The sequence below is a fragment of the Hirundo rustica genome, chromosome Z (genome assembly GCF_015227805.2).
Source record: "Hirundo rustica isolate bHirRus1 chromosome Z, bHirRus1.pri.v3, whole genome shotgun sequence".
In the NCBI taxonomy this organism is placed as follows: domain Eukaryota; kingdom Metazoa; phylum Chordata; class Aves; order Passeriformes; family Hirundinidae; genus Hirundo; species Hirundo rustica.
The window spans coordinates 19,470,484-19,486,809 of record NC_053488.1 but is presented as its reverse complement, the minus strand read 5'-3'; the positions used below and the strand labels follow the sequence as shown (position 1 = coordinate 19,486,809).

At 41.7% G+C, this 16,326-nt stretch overlaps 1 protein-coding gene across 3 annotated transcripts in view; it reads right to left on the bottom strand.

Annotated features, from left to right (window-relative positions):
* The window catches only part of ADAMTS12 (ADAM metallopeptidase with thrombospondin type 1 motif 12), a 155,680-nt gene that overhangs the window by 61,333 nt on the left and 78,021 nt on the right, over positions 1–16,326 (bottom strand). For 2 of the 3 annotated variants that reach the window (XM_058424212.1, XM_058424215.1), the window contains exons 7-12: positions 14,690–14,839; positions 12,122–12,265; positions 11,297–11,441; positions 7,202–7,294; positions 6,824–6,969; positions 5,817–5,986 (exon numbers count right to left, since the gene is read on the bottom strand). In XM_058424212.1, coding sequence (XP_058280195.1) covers positions 5,817–5,986; positions 6,824–6,969; positions 7,202–7,294; positions 11,297–11,441; positions 12,122–12,265; positions 14,690–14,839 — 848 coding nt within the window. The remainder of the gene's footprint in view (positions 1–5,816; positions 5,987–6,823; positions 6,970–7,201; positions 7,295–11,296; positions 11,442–12,121; positions 12,266–14,689; positions 14,840–16,326) is intronic. The other variant, XM_058424213.1, reaches the window with a different exon arrangement.

Genomic DNA, 16,326 nt, shown 5'->3' with positions numbered 1-16,326 from the left:
TTTCTCAATCTGTGTTTTTCAAATCATGGAATCATAGAAAGTTTTGGACTGGAAGAAATCTTTATGATCATCCATACCCCCTGCCATAGGCAGCGACATCTTCCATCAGACCACAGTGCCCAAAGCCCTGTCCAACTCGGTCTTAAAAACTTCCAGGGATGGGGCACCCACCGCTTCTCTGGGCAGCCTGTGCCAGTGCCTCACCACTCTCACAGTAAAGATTTTCCGCCTTACATCTAATCTAAACCTGCCCTCTGCCAGTTTAAAGCCATTCCCTATGTCCTATCTCTACTAGGCCTTGTACAAAGTCCCTCTCAGCAACTTTCTGACTTCCATGTTGCTCTCCTGTAACCTTCTTTAGTCTTGCTGCATCTTGCTGCCAGTGCCTTGCTGCTAGCTGGACGTAAGATTTTAGCTGAAATGCCACCAACACTCAGCAGCCCAGAAAAATTACAACCTTTTTTTTACAGGGTGTCCACATATTACATCTGCTGCTGATTTGACCAGAGACATGATCAATCCCCTCATGTATAAAAGAAACATAGATGTAATGGAATCCCAAGTCACAGAGCTCCCTTAAGGGCCCAGTGACTTATCTGTAATCAGAACGGGAGTGAAGAAGCAAATCAGCAATGATGAGTAAAAAGTCCTGAAATTTGGGCATGTAATATTTTTTTCCCCTCTGTATATTATTAAAAAGTTCAGATTCATCAAGTGTAAACAGAGCAACATGAAGATAAGTAGAAAGGAACACATTTCCTTCCCAATTTCAATTTGTTTTACCTCACAGCTGATTCCCATGAGTTCACATGCGGGAGGGATCCAGCTTAACCTGACTAAGAAGGATGTGATTAACATGTCTGCCAGAAGAAGATAAGGCTTCAATATCTTTCCCAGCCTCATAAGGAAGAAAAGAGGTAGGCCTCTTCTCTTCAACCCCTCCTCTCTGTGAGAGCTCAGAATTGGCTGAGGAAATCCCAAACACAGAAAATTAGAAAAGAGAATTACCAAACAGACAAAATGGGAAAAAAAGCTGAGGTGAAGCTACTTATTACTTTAACCAAGCCCGGAGCTCCCAAATGAAGTTTATTTTTGAAACAAAGGCAGCAGAAACATTATTTCGTCCTGTTAGCTGAACCCCTGCGAATGTATCAGGACATATCTTAATTGAGACACAGAAATATTTTGGAAGAAATATGAAATTTAAGACATTTTTAACACAACTCCTATCTGACCATACACTAAATGATCCTGGCACTGATGCAGAAAACAAAGGTAATTATATGATTTAATGTAGGACTTGTAGACGGAAGTCTGATAGCTGAGAAGCTATCAGACTCATATAAATGGAATTTGTCAAATGGGATGAAATAAATAAACATAGGGTCAGTCTGATGGAAAGAGAATTGGATACGTACTGAAGTCTGACCAAAGTGTCAAAATAGGAGCCTGGGTCATGAGAAAAATTCAGAAAATACCCTGTTCAGGCTGCTGGATAGTTTATCACCCTTGAACTTGGAGGTCCCCATCATTTTAAGATTCCCAGGGGTATTCTGATGCTCCAGCTTGAGCACATGGGTTTCTGAGGTCCAGAGCAATTCTGTAACAGGACTGTGCAAGTTCCCCAACAGGCATAAAGTCATTTGAACCAGAAAATTCTCAACTGAAGCCTCAAACATATGTAGGCTAGGAAACAGCAAGATGTGACTTACTGCTCCTTTGTGAGATTGCTTGTTAAAGCTGGTTGTTTTATTAAATCATAAGCTACTCAAAAATGTCTTTGTTTTCTTGTGAAGTTACAGTTTACACAACAGAGAAGACTCTTGAGGTATGTGACATTTGCTATAAATGTTTTACGTAAGCTATGAAATTAAAGCCAGGAAAGAGAATTGTGACCATCCAGATAATTTCTTCCAGTGGGATGAAGGAACAGAGAATGTCTAAAATGTCGTAGAATGTCTGGCTCAGGAATCCATTTCCTTAACTAGACACTTCCACATAAAAACTCTATGTGCACTCAGGGCTTGGGAAGGCTTCATTATATTTTTTTTCCCCCTTCATATCCCAACTGCAGCATGCGAGGATCCAAAATACCTGATACTAAAACAAGAGCTGCATTGGGTTGGTGTTGCCAAGCTTTGGTAGCAGGGGGCCTAAAGGGGTAGCTCTGTGAGAAGCTGCCAGAAGCCTCCCCCATGACTGACAGAGCCCAGATCAGACAGATCCAAGAAGGACCTGCTGCTACTGAGACAATGGCAAAGACCAAACCACCAGTGACAGTGGCAGCACCTCTGGGATAATGGATTTAAGAATGGGAAAAACCACAACTGCAGCTGGAGAAAAGGAGTGAAAATATGTGACAGGAACACAAAGTCAGTGAAGGAGGAAGGGCAGGAGCTGCTCCAGCTGCCAGAGAAGAGATTCCCCTGGAGCCTGAGGTGCAGCCCATGGTGAGGCAGCTGTGCCCCTGCAGCCCCTGGAGGTCCATGGAGGAGCAGAGATCCACCTGCAGCCCCTGGAGGAGCCCACAGTGGAGCAGGGAGATGCCCAAAGGAGGCTGTGGCCCCATGGGAAGCCCGTGCTGAAGCAGGTTCCTGGCAGGACCCACAGACCAGAGATCCATGCTGGAGCAGCCTGTTCCTGAAGGACTGCAGCTTGTGGAAAGGATCCACGTTGGAGCAGTTAAGGAAGAATTGCAGGGAAGGACTTATATTGGGGAGGTTCAAGGAATACTGTCTCCCATGTCTACTCTAGTCTGATTTAATTTCTAATATATTAAATGCATTTCCCAAAGTCCAGTCTGTCTTGCCCGCAATGATAATCAGCAAGTGATTTCTCCCTGCCCTTATCTTGACTCACAAACCTTTTGTTACATTCTGTCTCCCCTAGCCAGCTGAGGAAGGGAGCAACAGGGCGGCTCTTGTGGACACCTGGTGTCCTGTCAGGATTAACCCACTACAAATGCCACTACAAAAAGCCTTCCTGGCAGCAAGACAGCGTAGTAACAGAATGCTGTGAAAAACCCTTGAAACTGGGTAGCACAAGAGAGTAAGTAAGGGAACTGACAAAGGTCAGTGTATATATGGAGGACATCGTGAATAAGTCTCCAGAGGCCTGAAACATCAGCTCATTTTTGTGGGGGGTTTACAAAAGGCCGTTGGTTTGTTTTCGTTTAAAGTCTTGGTTTGTTTGGACACACACATACAAGGAAGGCTCAAACTGCTGTGTCTCTCAGAGACAACTCTGTTTCATGACCTTATTTGCAGTTAGTTTGCTTAGGACATCTTTAGCCACTGACAGAAGGTGAAAGAATATTTGAAACCGAAATGGGAGGAAACTCTCAGATGTATTTCAGGTAACGCTAGCTGGACAAAACTGGAAGCAGTGTGCCATGAGAGCCACCCACCCCCAGTCATACAATGATGTCAGGTGAAGAATCAGCACAGGATTTGGCCAGCTCCCTGCGTATTTGAGTGTTACCAGGAGAGCCTGTCTATCTGAGGAAACCAGTTTTACATTAAGAGTTTAGCACCAAGAAAACACTTTAAATGTTGTTAATGGAATGTAAGAATGAAAGTGAAAACATTAAGGAACTCCAAGGTCATGGGAAGACATGGAAATCTATGTAGAAATTCTGGCTGATGGGTGAAAACAGCGAAGAAGTTTTCAAGCAGAAAAGAATATATCCTTGGTATTTGAAGGAATTTGCAAATGATTTTCCAGGTGAAATATATCTGGCTTAGCAGCACAGCATTTTAAATAGAACTGTTTTGTCTTTACTGTTCCGAATGCTTCTATTTGAAACACAGCATGGACAGAGCACAGCCGTGCCTTCCAGTCTGCAGTAAGCATTTGACTCATTCTCAACGTCCTTTAAAAACAGACCTTCTGTAACAAATGCACATGCAGAACTACCGGTTCTGCTGCAGTTTCACGGGGAGAACATGAACAGAATGAATGCTGTACCCTGTAGTAGTACACTCCGAGTAACAGAGGCCTGGAGTCTTCATTTCAGTGACAGGCGGCTGCAGAAAATGTTTTATGAGTTTGGTTTTGGCCTAAACATTAGGCTGTTAGCATTTGTCATGGCTTTACTGGGATTTCTACCAAAAAAATCTCTATCAACCATATTCTCTTTCATCAGAAATTTTGCTGCAAGTCTGCCTGCTCTACACTATCTTCAATGGTGTATTTGTTAGATGTAATGGAAACAGTAGCTGAAATTTAGGAAACCAATTCAGAACAGCCAACAACTGAAAAAAGCAATTAACATGCTGAAAAGCACTACTGGCAAATTAAACTGGAATTTTAATCCTGATCTTCCCTATCCTAATTTGTCTTATTTTTTCATTAAAAAATACATTGCTAGCAAGTTTGCTGCTGCTATGAACTGTGGGGAGTGACTGATCCACCTGAAGGGTGTGCTGCCATTCAACGGGACCTTGATGGGCAGAGAGTTGGCCAGGGAGAAACTTAATGGGGGTCACAAAGGGGAAGTGTAGGGTCCTGCTAGGGAGTAATAACCCCAAGCACAGACTGGGGTCTGACCTGCTGGAGAGCGGCTCTGCTGAGAAGGACATGGGAGTTTTGGTGGGTGATAGGATGCCCATGCACTGGCAGTGTTCCCTGGTGGCCAGGAGGGCCAATGGTCTCCTGGGATGTGTTGGGAAGAGTTTGGCAGCTCTGGGTTCCTCAGGACAAGAAAAGCAAGGAGCTACTGGAGAGGGCTCAGCAGAGGCCACAAAGGTGATTAAAGGACTGGAGCATCTCTGTTATGAGGAGGGACTGAGGGCTGTGCCGGCTCAGTATGAAGAAGAGCAGACTGAGAATGGGTCTCACCAGTGCATATAAATATCTCAAAGTCAGTGCTGAGAGGATGGCCAGACCCCTTTCAGGGGTGCCCAACAGACAGGACAAGGAGCAATGGCGATAAACTGAAACACAGGAAATGCTACCTCGACACGTGGAGAAACTTTTTTACATAGAGGGTGAGAGAGTACTGGTACAGCTGCCCAAAGAGTTGGTGGAGTTTCCCTCTCTGGAGTCATTCAAACTCACGTGTGTCACCTGCTCCAGGTGACCCTGCCTTGGCCAGAGGGGTTTGACTGGATGATCTCCAGAGATTCCTTTCAACTCTAACAATTTTGTGATTCTCTTGGATAATCTACACCTTATATTTATGCACAACCCAAGAATCAAGCTGCATACTTGTAATGATTGCCCTTGTATTTAATAACTAGCTGTTCCAAAGCAAGTTATAAAGCAGAGTCATTGGTGCTGCCTCTACAATACGGGCCAGCATGATACTGGACCAGTCCAGATGTTACTATTTCACTGTAACACCAAGTACCCCTACCATGCAGATCTGAGTTTGGAAGTAGTAAAGTCACATTTGTGCAGTGGAAGGGCTCTGCTTGCTTTGTGCAGTGAGGCCTGCAAGCCAAAAGATGTAGCTCTATGTCGCACTACTCTACTTCTTGTCCTGTGGTTGGCACTGGAAAAGATGGCTTATATCCTAAATAAGTAGTACAGACATGACTTCAACAGCTTTTTCTTAGCACAGTATCTTTCCAGGAACTGAGCAAGTTACAATCACAGCCGTTATCACCAGAGGTCTAATAACCTACACATAGAGAAGAACCACTGCTTTTTTGTTCACACAAAAGGCACACCAGCATATGAGCACACACCAGATTTTTTTTCTCTAATTCTTTAGAAAACTTATAATTCAGTGACTTCTCGCCCTCACAGAGGTTTCTCATAGGCATGCAACTTTGACTCTTTACACAGATACTAAAAAATTTGTAGTTTCATACCTGTGTTATAAACGGGAACCCAGTGGTAGAATTCGTTCTGGTAGGGAACTGTATCAAATTCACTGCACTGCATCTGACGGAAGGTTGGTAGGTCTTTGTGACAGGGGCTGATATTACACATGCGATAGCGTTTCCTTTCTCCGGTGCAGTAGTCTCCTCCAAACTGGGGTCTAGAAAAGGAACATTGAGACTGGGACTTGAGACCATGGGTAAAAAAACAGATTTAAACCAACAATGTATTTCAGGTCCCAGTAGCATAACAAGATGATTCTGAATGCTTGACAGGGTAGACAATGTAGAGATACTGTTCACACCACATGTTTGAGTACTCAAATGTGTCAGTATGAAGCACAGAAATCTAGGCAACTCCTGTACTCCCCAAAAAAAGGGCTTGGCACTACCTGGCTGAGCTCACAAATTAACCTATCAAATGGACTGCTTTAAATCCTGTACTTAGCAGCGCATTTGACAGCTCTCTCTAAAAAAAAAATTATTCCTGCCATTAGTGATTTGTGAAAATGAGATGTGGAGTCTTCATTAACTCAGTCAGATACGTAGTAGGGACTTCTGCCTTTCATGTTCTGTACCTGACAACTCGTGTCTGAAGCTCAAACAAAGCTGATGACTAGAACAAAACGTGAGTCCTCAGGATCAAATTGCTACAATCTGTTCTCACCTGGTGTTTGAGGACATTTTACTCATTGCAGTATTAATAAAGCAATATTTACACTATTTCTGCAAAGCCTAAATGTTAAGTACATTTTTTATTAATTTTGTACTGAAATAAGCTCTGTGGAGGCTAAGAAATAAAGAACAAGACAACTACTGTAAAAGATGAGCCAGCTGAATTTCACACAGGTATGCCTAACTGGGAAGACAGGCATCATCATCTGTGACGTGTTGATGTGGCACCTGCTAATAACAGTCTCATACAAGAGAGTTTCCAATGTCCTAAGAACCTCAAGAATCTTAAACAAAAGTAGGGAAAGATTGTGCACTCAGCTTACTCTGGATTATCACACAGCCTCTCTGCGCTTTGAACTCCTGCCCCACATGTCCTTGTGCAATGGGACCAGGAAGACCAAACACCCCACTCGCCATGGATTGCTTCAGGAGTCTTCCCTACTGTAATGCATTCACCAGAGAAGCACCACTGAGGAGAGAAGAAAAAGCACAAAGAGCTTCACATCAGTTATCACAGGGAGATGCTTCTGTGAATTATTCATTATTTTAGCTTGAGGGCTTATGAGGGCTGAACACTTAAGGGGAAAGGTAAATGGAGATATCAAAGGATGACCCTCCTTCAGACTCAACAGTGGCACAGCTACTCATGGCTCCTCTCTGCACAGGCAGCACAGCTTGCAAACAGCATGGCCCACAGTCACCTTGTTTTCTCCACACCGAGTGCCGTCCGCAGCTGCATCCAGTTTGGAGCGGCAGGAACCTTTCACCGAGCACCAGAGCGTCTGGCAAAGGTTCTGAAAAAGAAAGAAACTGCAGAAGTCTGAGGCAGGGCTGAACTCCTACGGCCAAGATTTTCAAAAGCCTCCCAGAGTTTTGTACAGGCACTCAGAAAGCCTTGTAAGGGTTGTATTTCCAGAGGGATCTGGGTTTTTCACAGGACAGGAACCAGCAAGAGTCCAAATTTAGGTACTTGTCATTTATTTGCAAAAAGGGACTATCTGAAAAATAAAAAATGGTAATTACTATCAAGTGAATTCCCTGTACTATGTGACTTCACATATTCTCTAAGCTGGCTGCTCAGTTCCTAGATGAACGCAAGAAAAGTGGCTTAACAAACTCTGGGCACAATTATTTGCAGGTAAGGTGAACAGAAAATTGAACAATTTTCATTTGAAGAGTACTAACCAATACAATTTTCAATTTTGCATTGCTGTCTGCCTGAAAACATACAGTGAAATCAAAGAAGGTTACAGAAGCCAGGCAAGCAAATACAAACAACATCATGTCTCCAACAATCCTAATAGAGGTCCCAAAACTAGATGAGGAAGAAGTGATCAGGCCTCTTAAAACATCAGCTTGGCAGATGAAAAGGAAATGAACAGAAAAAAAAAGCAGTCAGCTAGTTGGTGGAGAAAAAAGCATGGTGGGTTGGGAAGAGTAAAGGCTCTGGTTAGTGAATGTTTGCATATTAAGCAACTCAGAATCTGGTGCCAGTTTAATGCAGTATGTTGCCAATAAAACACAGAATTCCAGCTGCTGCTCCATGCGCATTGGCTCAACTCCACAGAAGAGACAGAAACTCCTGAGAGGCAACAAAGAAAGCAGGGCAAGAAACATTCCAGCTACCTTTTACCAAACCCACTTCACTCAGTCAGAACTATTCCCTAGAAAGGGAGGCCAGAGCTGGAGGGCCTTTTCTCCCTCTTCAGTTCACATGCACAGCAGCTTTTCTTTGTTTGGCACACAGGAGGAGCCCTTCATGCTTGGCAACTCCTGACTGATCAGGTCTTTGTGTGAAACACCACTTCCAAGGTGGAGAAAGCAGGGACTGCACACTGCCAGTGGGAACAGCAGAAGCAAAAGTCCAAGTCTGGACTCAGGCTGTTTGGATGCCAGCTCTGGAAAAGGGAACAGAGCTGGCAGCATTGTCCTGTGAAGAAGGGATGGCTCCAAGTGTCATCAGAGAAAGGAGTTCATAAGAAGGAACCCACTAACAGCTCCCACGGGGATTCTGAGAGCAAGCCACATGCCAGATTTGGTAGCCAACATATAAACTGCACATTTCCAAAAATGCAGCCCCAACTAGCTAGCAGCAATACTAATCCAAGTGGGAAATGTGGAGTTTGGCTGCTTATTTCTGACCTGCTTTTGTATAAAATGGCTAAGCTGGGGCACAAGCTTTGAGAGAGCTCCCTTTTATTTACTTTCCCCATTGTGTGTTTACCTTGGTTTGTCAACAAGAGCACCAGACAAAAGCCAATGGCATGGAACATCTCAAAGCACTCCAACCCTCCAGCTGGAATACAACGTCTGGGTTGCTGCATCTTGGTTCAATGTTGTTGGGCAACATACACAAGACAAACTGTGTTTTGCAGTTCTCTGTTTAGAACTCAAGGGTAGCATTCCTTACAAAGGCCTTGTGAAGCCATCATTGTCAGGTTCTTAAGACAACTACCCAAGTGTTCTGGCTGATGAATTTTCTCTCCTTACGAAAGTCATCCTTTATTTTAATTCTCATATATAGAATATATTTCGTGGTTTTAGTGTATGAAGTGTCCTCTTGCACCATGCCTGAGATACCAGAGAAACCAGCACAGAAAATGAACACAGCTTTTCATTGGCAGTTACTTTTGAAATAAGGTGCACCTATAGGTTTCAAAGTCAAGAATTCACAGATGGAATTATTTAGCTTTGCAAGGACTTTTCCACACTGATCTCCATGTCCTAGAACTGCTTTCCATCTCTAAGAATACTGAAGAAAAAGCAGTATTTGAGGATGCAGTATGCCTTTGGAGGTAACACGTAGAAATTCATGATGCTGCCATGGACTCACTGCAAAGCAAATGGGTTTTCTTTTCATCAGCAGTATGATAGACACTTTCCACCCAATCAATGAGAATAGGGTCTGTGCCTTGAAGAAAGCTGAATACAAAAAAACCTCAGTTTCACTGAAGCCAGTGGAAATTTTGGAGAAAAAGGCAATAAAATGAGTATTCTGATTTCCAACAGGCTGCTGTACAGAAAGTTATAGGTCTACCTATGACCTGGAAAATTCCTCCATCTAATACATATTTTGCTTTTCTTTACATTATTAGAGGGATATTATTTATATACTTCACAGGACACTTTGCTGCCTAAGTGCTTCATAGAAACCACTATCTGAATTATAAATATCAGGTTTTGCTAAGTGTAATCACCCAGAGCATCTTCAGCTAAATGCAGATCATTCTCTCAAAAAGGATCTGTGGATCAAATTCAGTCAGACATTAAAATGTTCAAAACAAAAGCAGCTTGTCAGTGAGCAAGGTTAAGTAAATACAGGAAGGGCAAAAAAGAGTCAGACCTCTTAGACAAAATGACAAAAAGACTAATGATTCAACTTTCCGGGCTGACTCTACTGTTCACAGTTCCATCTCCTGCCAGTGCAACTACCGGCAAAATACAGGCATTTCAGTAAAATGCAAAACTATATGATACCAATTAATTTTCTGGCATATGTCTAGCTGTAAAATTGGTTAATCAGGAGATGTGAATGTAAAGGCCTATTAGGTTCAAACTCAAGGAGAGACAGACTGAGCCAATACTGCAAAATTACATCCTAATTTTCTGTCTCTACCAACAGACAAATTACAGTGACTAAGGAAACTGCAACAGCAGGTAATGAAAGCAATCTTTCAATACTTTCTTCAGCTCCAGCAACTGTAGTTCAACACTGGTAATCATGTTATCTATTAAGGTTGAAAAGATTAATCAGAAATAATTTCTCTAAGAGAAGGGTAGATGGAGATGCACATAATTATCTGAATGGAATAAAACAGTCAACATCAGCAGTGCCCAGTCCACAGCTGTGCTCATGCCAGCACTACCAATTGCCAAAACACATCTGTGTTTGACAGGGCCAATAGGCTAGGTATTCACTGGCTGCCTCCAGTATTTACTGAACATTGCTGTCGGAAACACAGGAAAATTAGCCATCACTTAGATAGCCTAGCACTTGGAAACACTGTTTCTAGAGAGCTGTTCTGTGTATAAAAATGCTGTACAGACCCAAAGAGGTCTGAACACTCTAGGTACCAGTAAAATACCATACCACTGTACTTTAGCTAACACAACCTGTTACCCTGCAAGGCTCCAAGACCCTTGTGAGGGTTGCTGTGACTACACTGCTCCATTGCATCTCCCCACAATACTGTTTTGCTATGCCGTGAGACAGACCCCAGGGTGCTCTATGAATTATACACTTCTGCATAAATATGTAACGTTGCATGCAAAAATATTGGTTTTTCAAAATAAATATTTTCCACAGGGACTGAAATATTATTTTGTTTGTTAGATCATAAAGAGTGTGAAAATACAGGATGTATGGGAAGAGAACACAACCCTACTTAGAAAACTTCCTGGAACTGAAGACTTGTTCCCAGAATGATTTGATCAATTGAAAGCCACAAGGTTAATGAATATTTTAAAACTGAATTTAAGTTGCATTAATAATATACCTAAGAATCAGTGTTACAAGTTTTAAACCAAAATTACTCCACTGCTGAAGGATGGGCACCTAACTATAGATATGGCTAAGATCCAGCAGAGATCTTGTGAAATACAAGGCAAACAGCATTAACAACTCGCTTCCAGACCATGCAGAATTAAATGTGTTAGGCAATGCCTGCACTGCACATCTAGCCCATGAGACTCTAAACATGCAGCATTTGCAAATGAGGTGCACTGAATACGCATCCATGCTGCTTAAGGATTTTAAATTCTTACTAGGAGAATGAAGAAAAACATTCAGCACTTACATCCACATCTTCACAAAATGTAGCATTGGAACCATACTGAAGCTGGCATTGGTGGTGCACATCATAAATCACTCCAGGAGCAATGATTGGGGACTTTAGAACTTCTTTTTGGGGGATGTCATCCAGACAGAATCCCCACCCGCGACTAAAAGACAGAAATCCCGTATTAAAAAACTCCCTACCACCACAGTTTTTTCATGCTTCCATACAGCTTTTAGTATCCATTTCTTAGGGATAATTTTGATTATGGCCAATGTAAAATAATACCACCAGATTCCAGCCAAGTTATGCTGAAATGCTGCCAACAAATTAGTTACTCTGTCTAGCATGAGATGGTTTTAAAATGGCAAAATACAGCTTGTCAAAGTGGAGATATCATGAGCTCAGTTACATTTGCAGAGTGGCTTCAGAGAACCCCGTAGTCTCTGGTTAAAGTTGTAGCACACTGCTGCTCGTGAAAAGAATGGAACAGATTTGAGCAAGTCACGGAAGCCAAACACATGGCACTGTGGCCAAAGGCAAAGTCTATGGAGCTCTGTCAGTGCCCTTGATGGAAAGGCTTCTTTCTCCCTGGTAACTGCAAAAAGCTGCAGATCGCACCAAACCCGAGCCAATATGACAAGACTTGAGTTTACTTGCAGACTACAAGACTGTACAGAGCTTTTCCCAAATAAGTAACCAACGGGACAGTGCTATGTCCCCCATGGAAATTAACTCAAGCACACTAAAACCGCCTACAATTATCAGTACAGTCATACAAGATGTACTTTAAACTCCAACACAGTTGTGCTCAATTTAGGCAAATGCTACAACCTGATCACTCACTCTAGGAACCGTGTGATGTACTCCTTGCTGCACTGTGACCAGGTGAGTGGAGTAGGATCATACTGCAACTGTCGAGACATAATATACGGGCGCTTTCCAGCAGGCTCACAGTCATTCTCCTTTCCATCATGCTGGATTCCAAAACTGGAGATAAAAACCAATATCTAAATATCTAATAATTCCAGCAGATTGGCTGTGCCACAACACCTACCTATAGGTTCCACTCTGTGCTTAAAAAGTCACTTACATTGTTTCTTCCCTTGCAGAGCTGTAGTTAATTGTTTGCTAAAAGAAAATGTACACACAGAACAGATGACTGAACTGGAAGGGAGTCCGAACACTAGTGCACAGTTGGGGTAGAAGTCACAGTTAAAACCTAAAAGTTATGCTATAGCTGTTACAGCTAAGACTGCTTCCTAACTCTCGAACGCAAAACTCGCACCACTTTAACTAAGACAAAGCTTTGTTACATTCTGTCTTAGACTCTCTCATAATTATGTCTCTACTGCTCTTTTATTTTTAAAACTTTTGATAGACTGCACCAGAGATATTGTTAAAAAAAATTATTGAATGTTCAGTGAAACTGCCTCCAACCTCTATTCCTTCTTCCTATTTAATTTTATCAATCTATGCCAACAGATCTCCATAGTACGTTCCCTCCCGCATCTCTGACTTGCTGAGAATTTTTTTATTCAACAGCTTGCAGAAGCCATAAACACAAAAGTTTGATTGGGCCTCTTCATCACCTCAGTGTGAGGACTTTCTAAAATAATAACATGCAAAGATATTGAAATATGAAGATGTTAGCATCTGGAGGTGTATAAGTCCTAAGAGCAGTGAGAGCTTACTCAGGTCATGATTCAGTCCTGAATCAAATAAAGTGTGTTCAAAATACTTCAGAATATGCTCCTCAAAAATATAATCATAGCATGGCTCAAAGTTCTGAAAGCGGAGCTAATTTCAGTCAGAATTAGTTCCAGTAGTGAGTCACAAGCATAAATGCAAGGATCTCCCCTTTCTGACAGGCTTTTTTCCACAAACAGCGTCAGTTGAATCCTAAGGCTGCAAACATCTGGAGAGCTGGTATGGGGAAGAGCTGACTTTTGGCATTCATCTAAGGCATGGGAGCATATCTGTCATTATTTTTTGTTCATCCGTTCTTACAAACTTGTCTACACCTGAACTTCTCAATGTGTGTACACTAACTGAGCTTGAAGTTAACAGGGTGACAACACACCCTGTTAACATTCAACATTCCTGTTGGACAACATCCCGGTCAACATTCCTTATTGAGACAGTCCTGAAGGAAAGGCCATGCACCACTCCTGCAAGGGCAAGTACAGCAGTACTGAGCTTCACGGCTGAGCCACACAGAGTCACCAGCCAGCCAGGCTAGACAAGGAGAAGGTCACACATGGATCAATCTACGGGGAAGAAGTCTCTTCAGATCATTAGTGTGAATGAAAACAGCTCCCTGCCAGTAACAGGCTATGGGGACTAAATTACTTAAACCCACAGCACCCAGATCCAATTGTAGTGATTTCAGCATTATTTATTTATACTATTTCCTTTCTGGCAATGGAGAGGTTGAATAAAGAGTGGCCAATTAATGGGCAACAGACTCACTGCCATCATCATCATCATCATGATCATCATCATTATACCCTATCAGGAAATAGAGACTCCATCCTGACTGGTGGCTGGGTGCACAGTGAAATTAACGTGATTGTAGATAAAGCAATGAATGTGTGACTTAGCCAAGCAACACAGTCCAGTTGGAAAGTAAAGCACGCATTACAGGCAAAACAGAGTATCCATGAGATAACACTCTGCTCTGAGGAAAACAGCTGTGTCAAAACAGTATCAAAAATCAATTCTTTTCCAAGTGAGTTAATAAACCATTTAACCAATCAAAACACCTCCAAAAAATCTAAAATCCTGAGAAATTCACCTCAAACAAAAATACCCAATTATAATAATAATTAAAAATTAACCATGTCTAAAACTAAATATCTAGGGACTTTATTTATCTTGACCTAAGTGTATCCACAATAGCATTATTATACAGAAAGTACTACTTATGAAGAAATGCCCTAAAAAGACTTTACTGGTACTTAAATTTTTTTTTTTTTAAATTTTATATATATATATATATGTATATGTATATGTATATATGTTTTTCTATATGAGTTTCACTGTGTGAATTAAAAATATTTCCTAGCTAATCTGCACTACTGAAGTGCCTTGGCATAATGAGACAGGTTTGTTTTCTGTAAATGCTTTGGATCAACTTGGAAATTATCTAAAGTAATTGCATAGAAACCTAGCATGTGTTTGGAAGAAATAGCACAACTGAGTGATGCTTCTTTGTAGCGTAATTACTTCATCCTGATGTACTGAATAGTTGTATATGTAAAACATAGGTCAAAGGTTTAAGAATTTCTTTCTTTTTTTTTTTTTTTTTTTCTTGAAAAAAGTTTTGATTTTAATAACAGTCTCACAATTTGAGTATTAACCTGCAAATAACAAATTCAACTCACTCAGGTTCCCCCTTCCTGTCAGCCGTACCTGTGTCCAAGTTCATGAGCAATAGTGAAAGCCAAGGGAAGGCCAGAGTCCTCATTGATGTTGCAGCTCCTGTGAGGCTGACACATGCCTGACAGGTGAGACAAGCCTAAGGTTTCACAGGGACGGTTCATGCCAGCACAAATGTCCTTTCTAGAATCACAAAAGAGATGTACCATTTAAAGAGCTTAAAACCAACTGTGGAGTATCACTGACACTGGGAAGCAAGCTTCCATCTTATAATGTGCTAATCTGCATTTTGAGTAAATCATAGTGGTAAGTCTTTTACAAACATGTATGGAGCAACCTGCACTTCTAGTACTATCATATTGCTATTGATATGGAGGATGTTTATGCATATAAAAATACGAGATTTTAGAAGCAGCTTTTGGTGATTTTGTAGAAGTAGAGAAACAGCTTGTACTGAGAACACATAGAAGATTAGCTATTAAGCTTGGTTGTTAGGTAGTTACTAAGTAGAAGTCATATAAGGACGATGTATAATGTTGAAACTCAGCAAAGTGGGATCGAGGCATTTGTCAAAAATTGATAAAGCAGAACTTTGTGGCTTAAATCCAGCAAAATCAAGCTCCTAATCCTTGGCAAGAGCAAAGTGACCTGAAAAATAGCAAAACCTCCACTGCACCTGCCCAGAAGCGAAGATCAGCCTGAGGAAGATGTCTGCCTTCCTCCCAAGACCCCAACTCAGGACCACCAGGAGCCGTGACAGCTCATTAGAATACGAAGCGAGAGAAGGCAGGGAATGAGCGGGCGGGTGGGAAGGTGTGAGTTTGTGGGATCAATGTGTATTAAAACCTGGACCTTGTCTTGACCAGGTGTGCACGGTTTGGAGGAGGTATCCCACCGTGTGTCCCAGCTGGAATTAAAACACATCTGCTTTACAATTTCGAATTGTAAAGTCCTTGTTCTGTGCTTTACTACAATTTGTAGCCAGTATTTATGTGGCTGTAAGTGCCTACTAGATACATACACTTATTGTCAACTCCCGTAAGTCTAAATTTTAGAACCTCCAGGTATGACAGCATTTTAAAGCAAGGTTTACTAAAGTCACCATAGCTCAGCTTCATTCAACTGTCTGAGTGAAATATATTTGGAGAGTGAAATCTCACATCATCATCATTGTGAGACTTTATTCCACATCCTTATTTTAAGATTTTTGACTGAAAAAAGGTTGAGAAGGTGAGGAATGGTCAAAGGGTGCACTTGATGATCTTCAAAGTCTTTTCCAACCTAACGATTCTGAGACTCTTTTTTACTGAGCCGCTTGAGGGGTGTTTTAGGTTGGGCTTTTTTTTGTCTGAAATACTTTAGCCAAGGACTGTTTTTTTTCAAACCACAGACCCTATCTTTTCTGCCACCTGTGTGCAGACTGAATCAATTTTTATAGACCTGCATAAGCCCCATTTCATGCCATGACAAACTCCCTTCATAACCTCAGAAAACCTCACTTTCAAGTTGTCTGCTTGTCCCTTGCTTGGACATTACAAATATTTTGTGTCTCCTTAAATATGAAGTTATTTAAAAATCATATGCTTTAAAGCTTTAAAATGAATGCACATTTTTGCACAATACTCTTCCTTTCTGAGTAGCACCTGCACTTTTTTTCAGGAGCTGTTCAT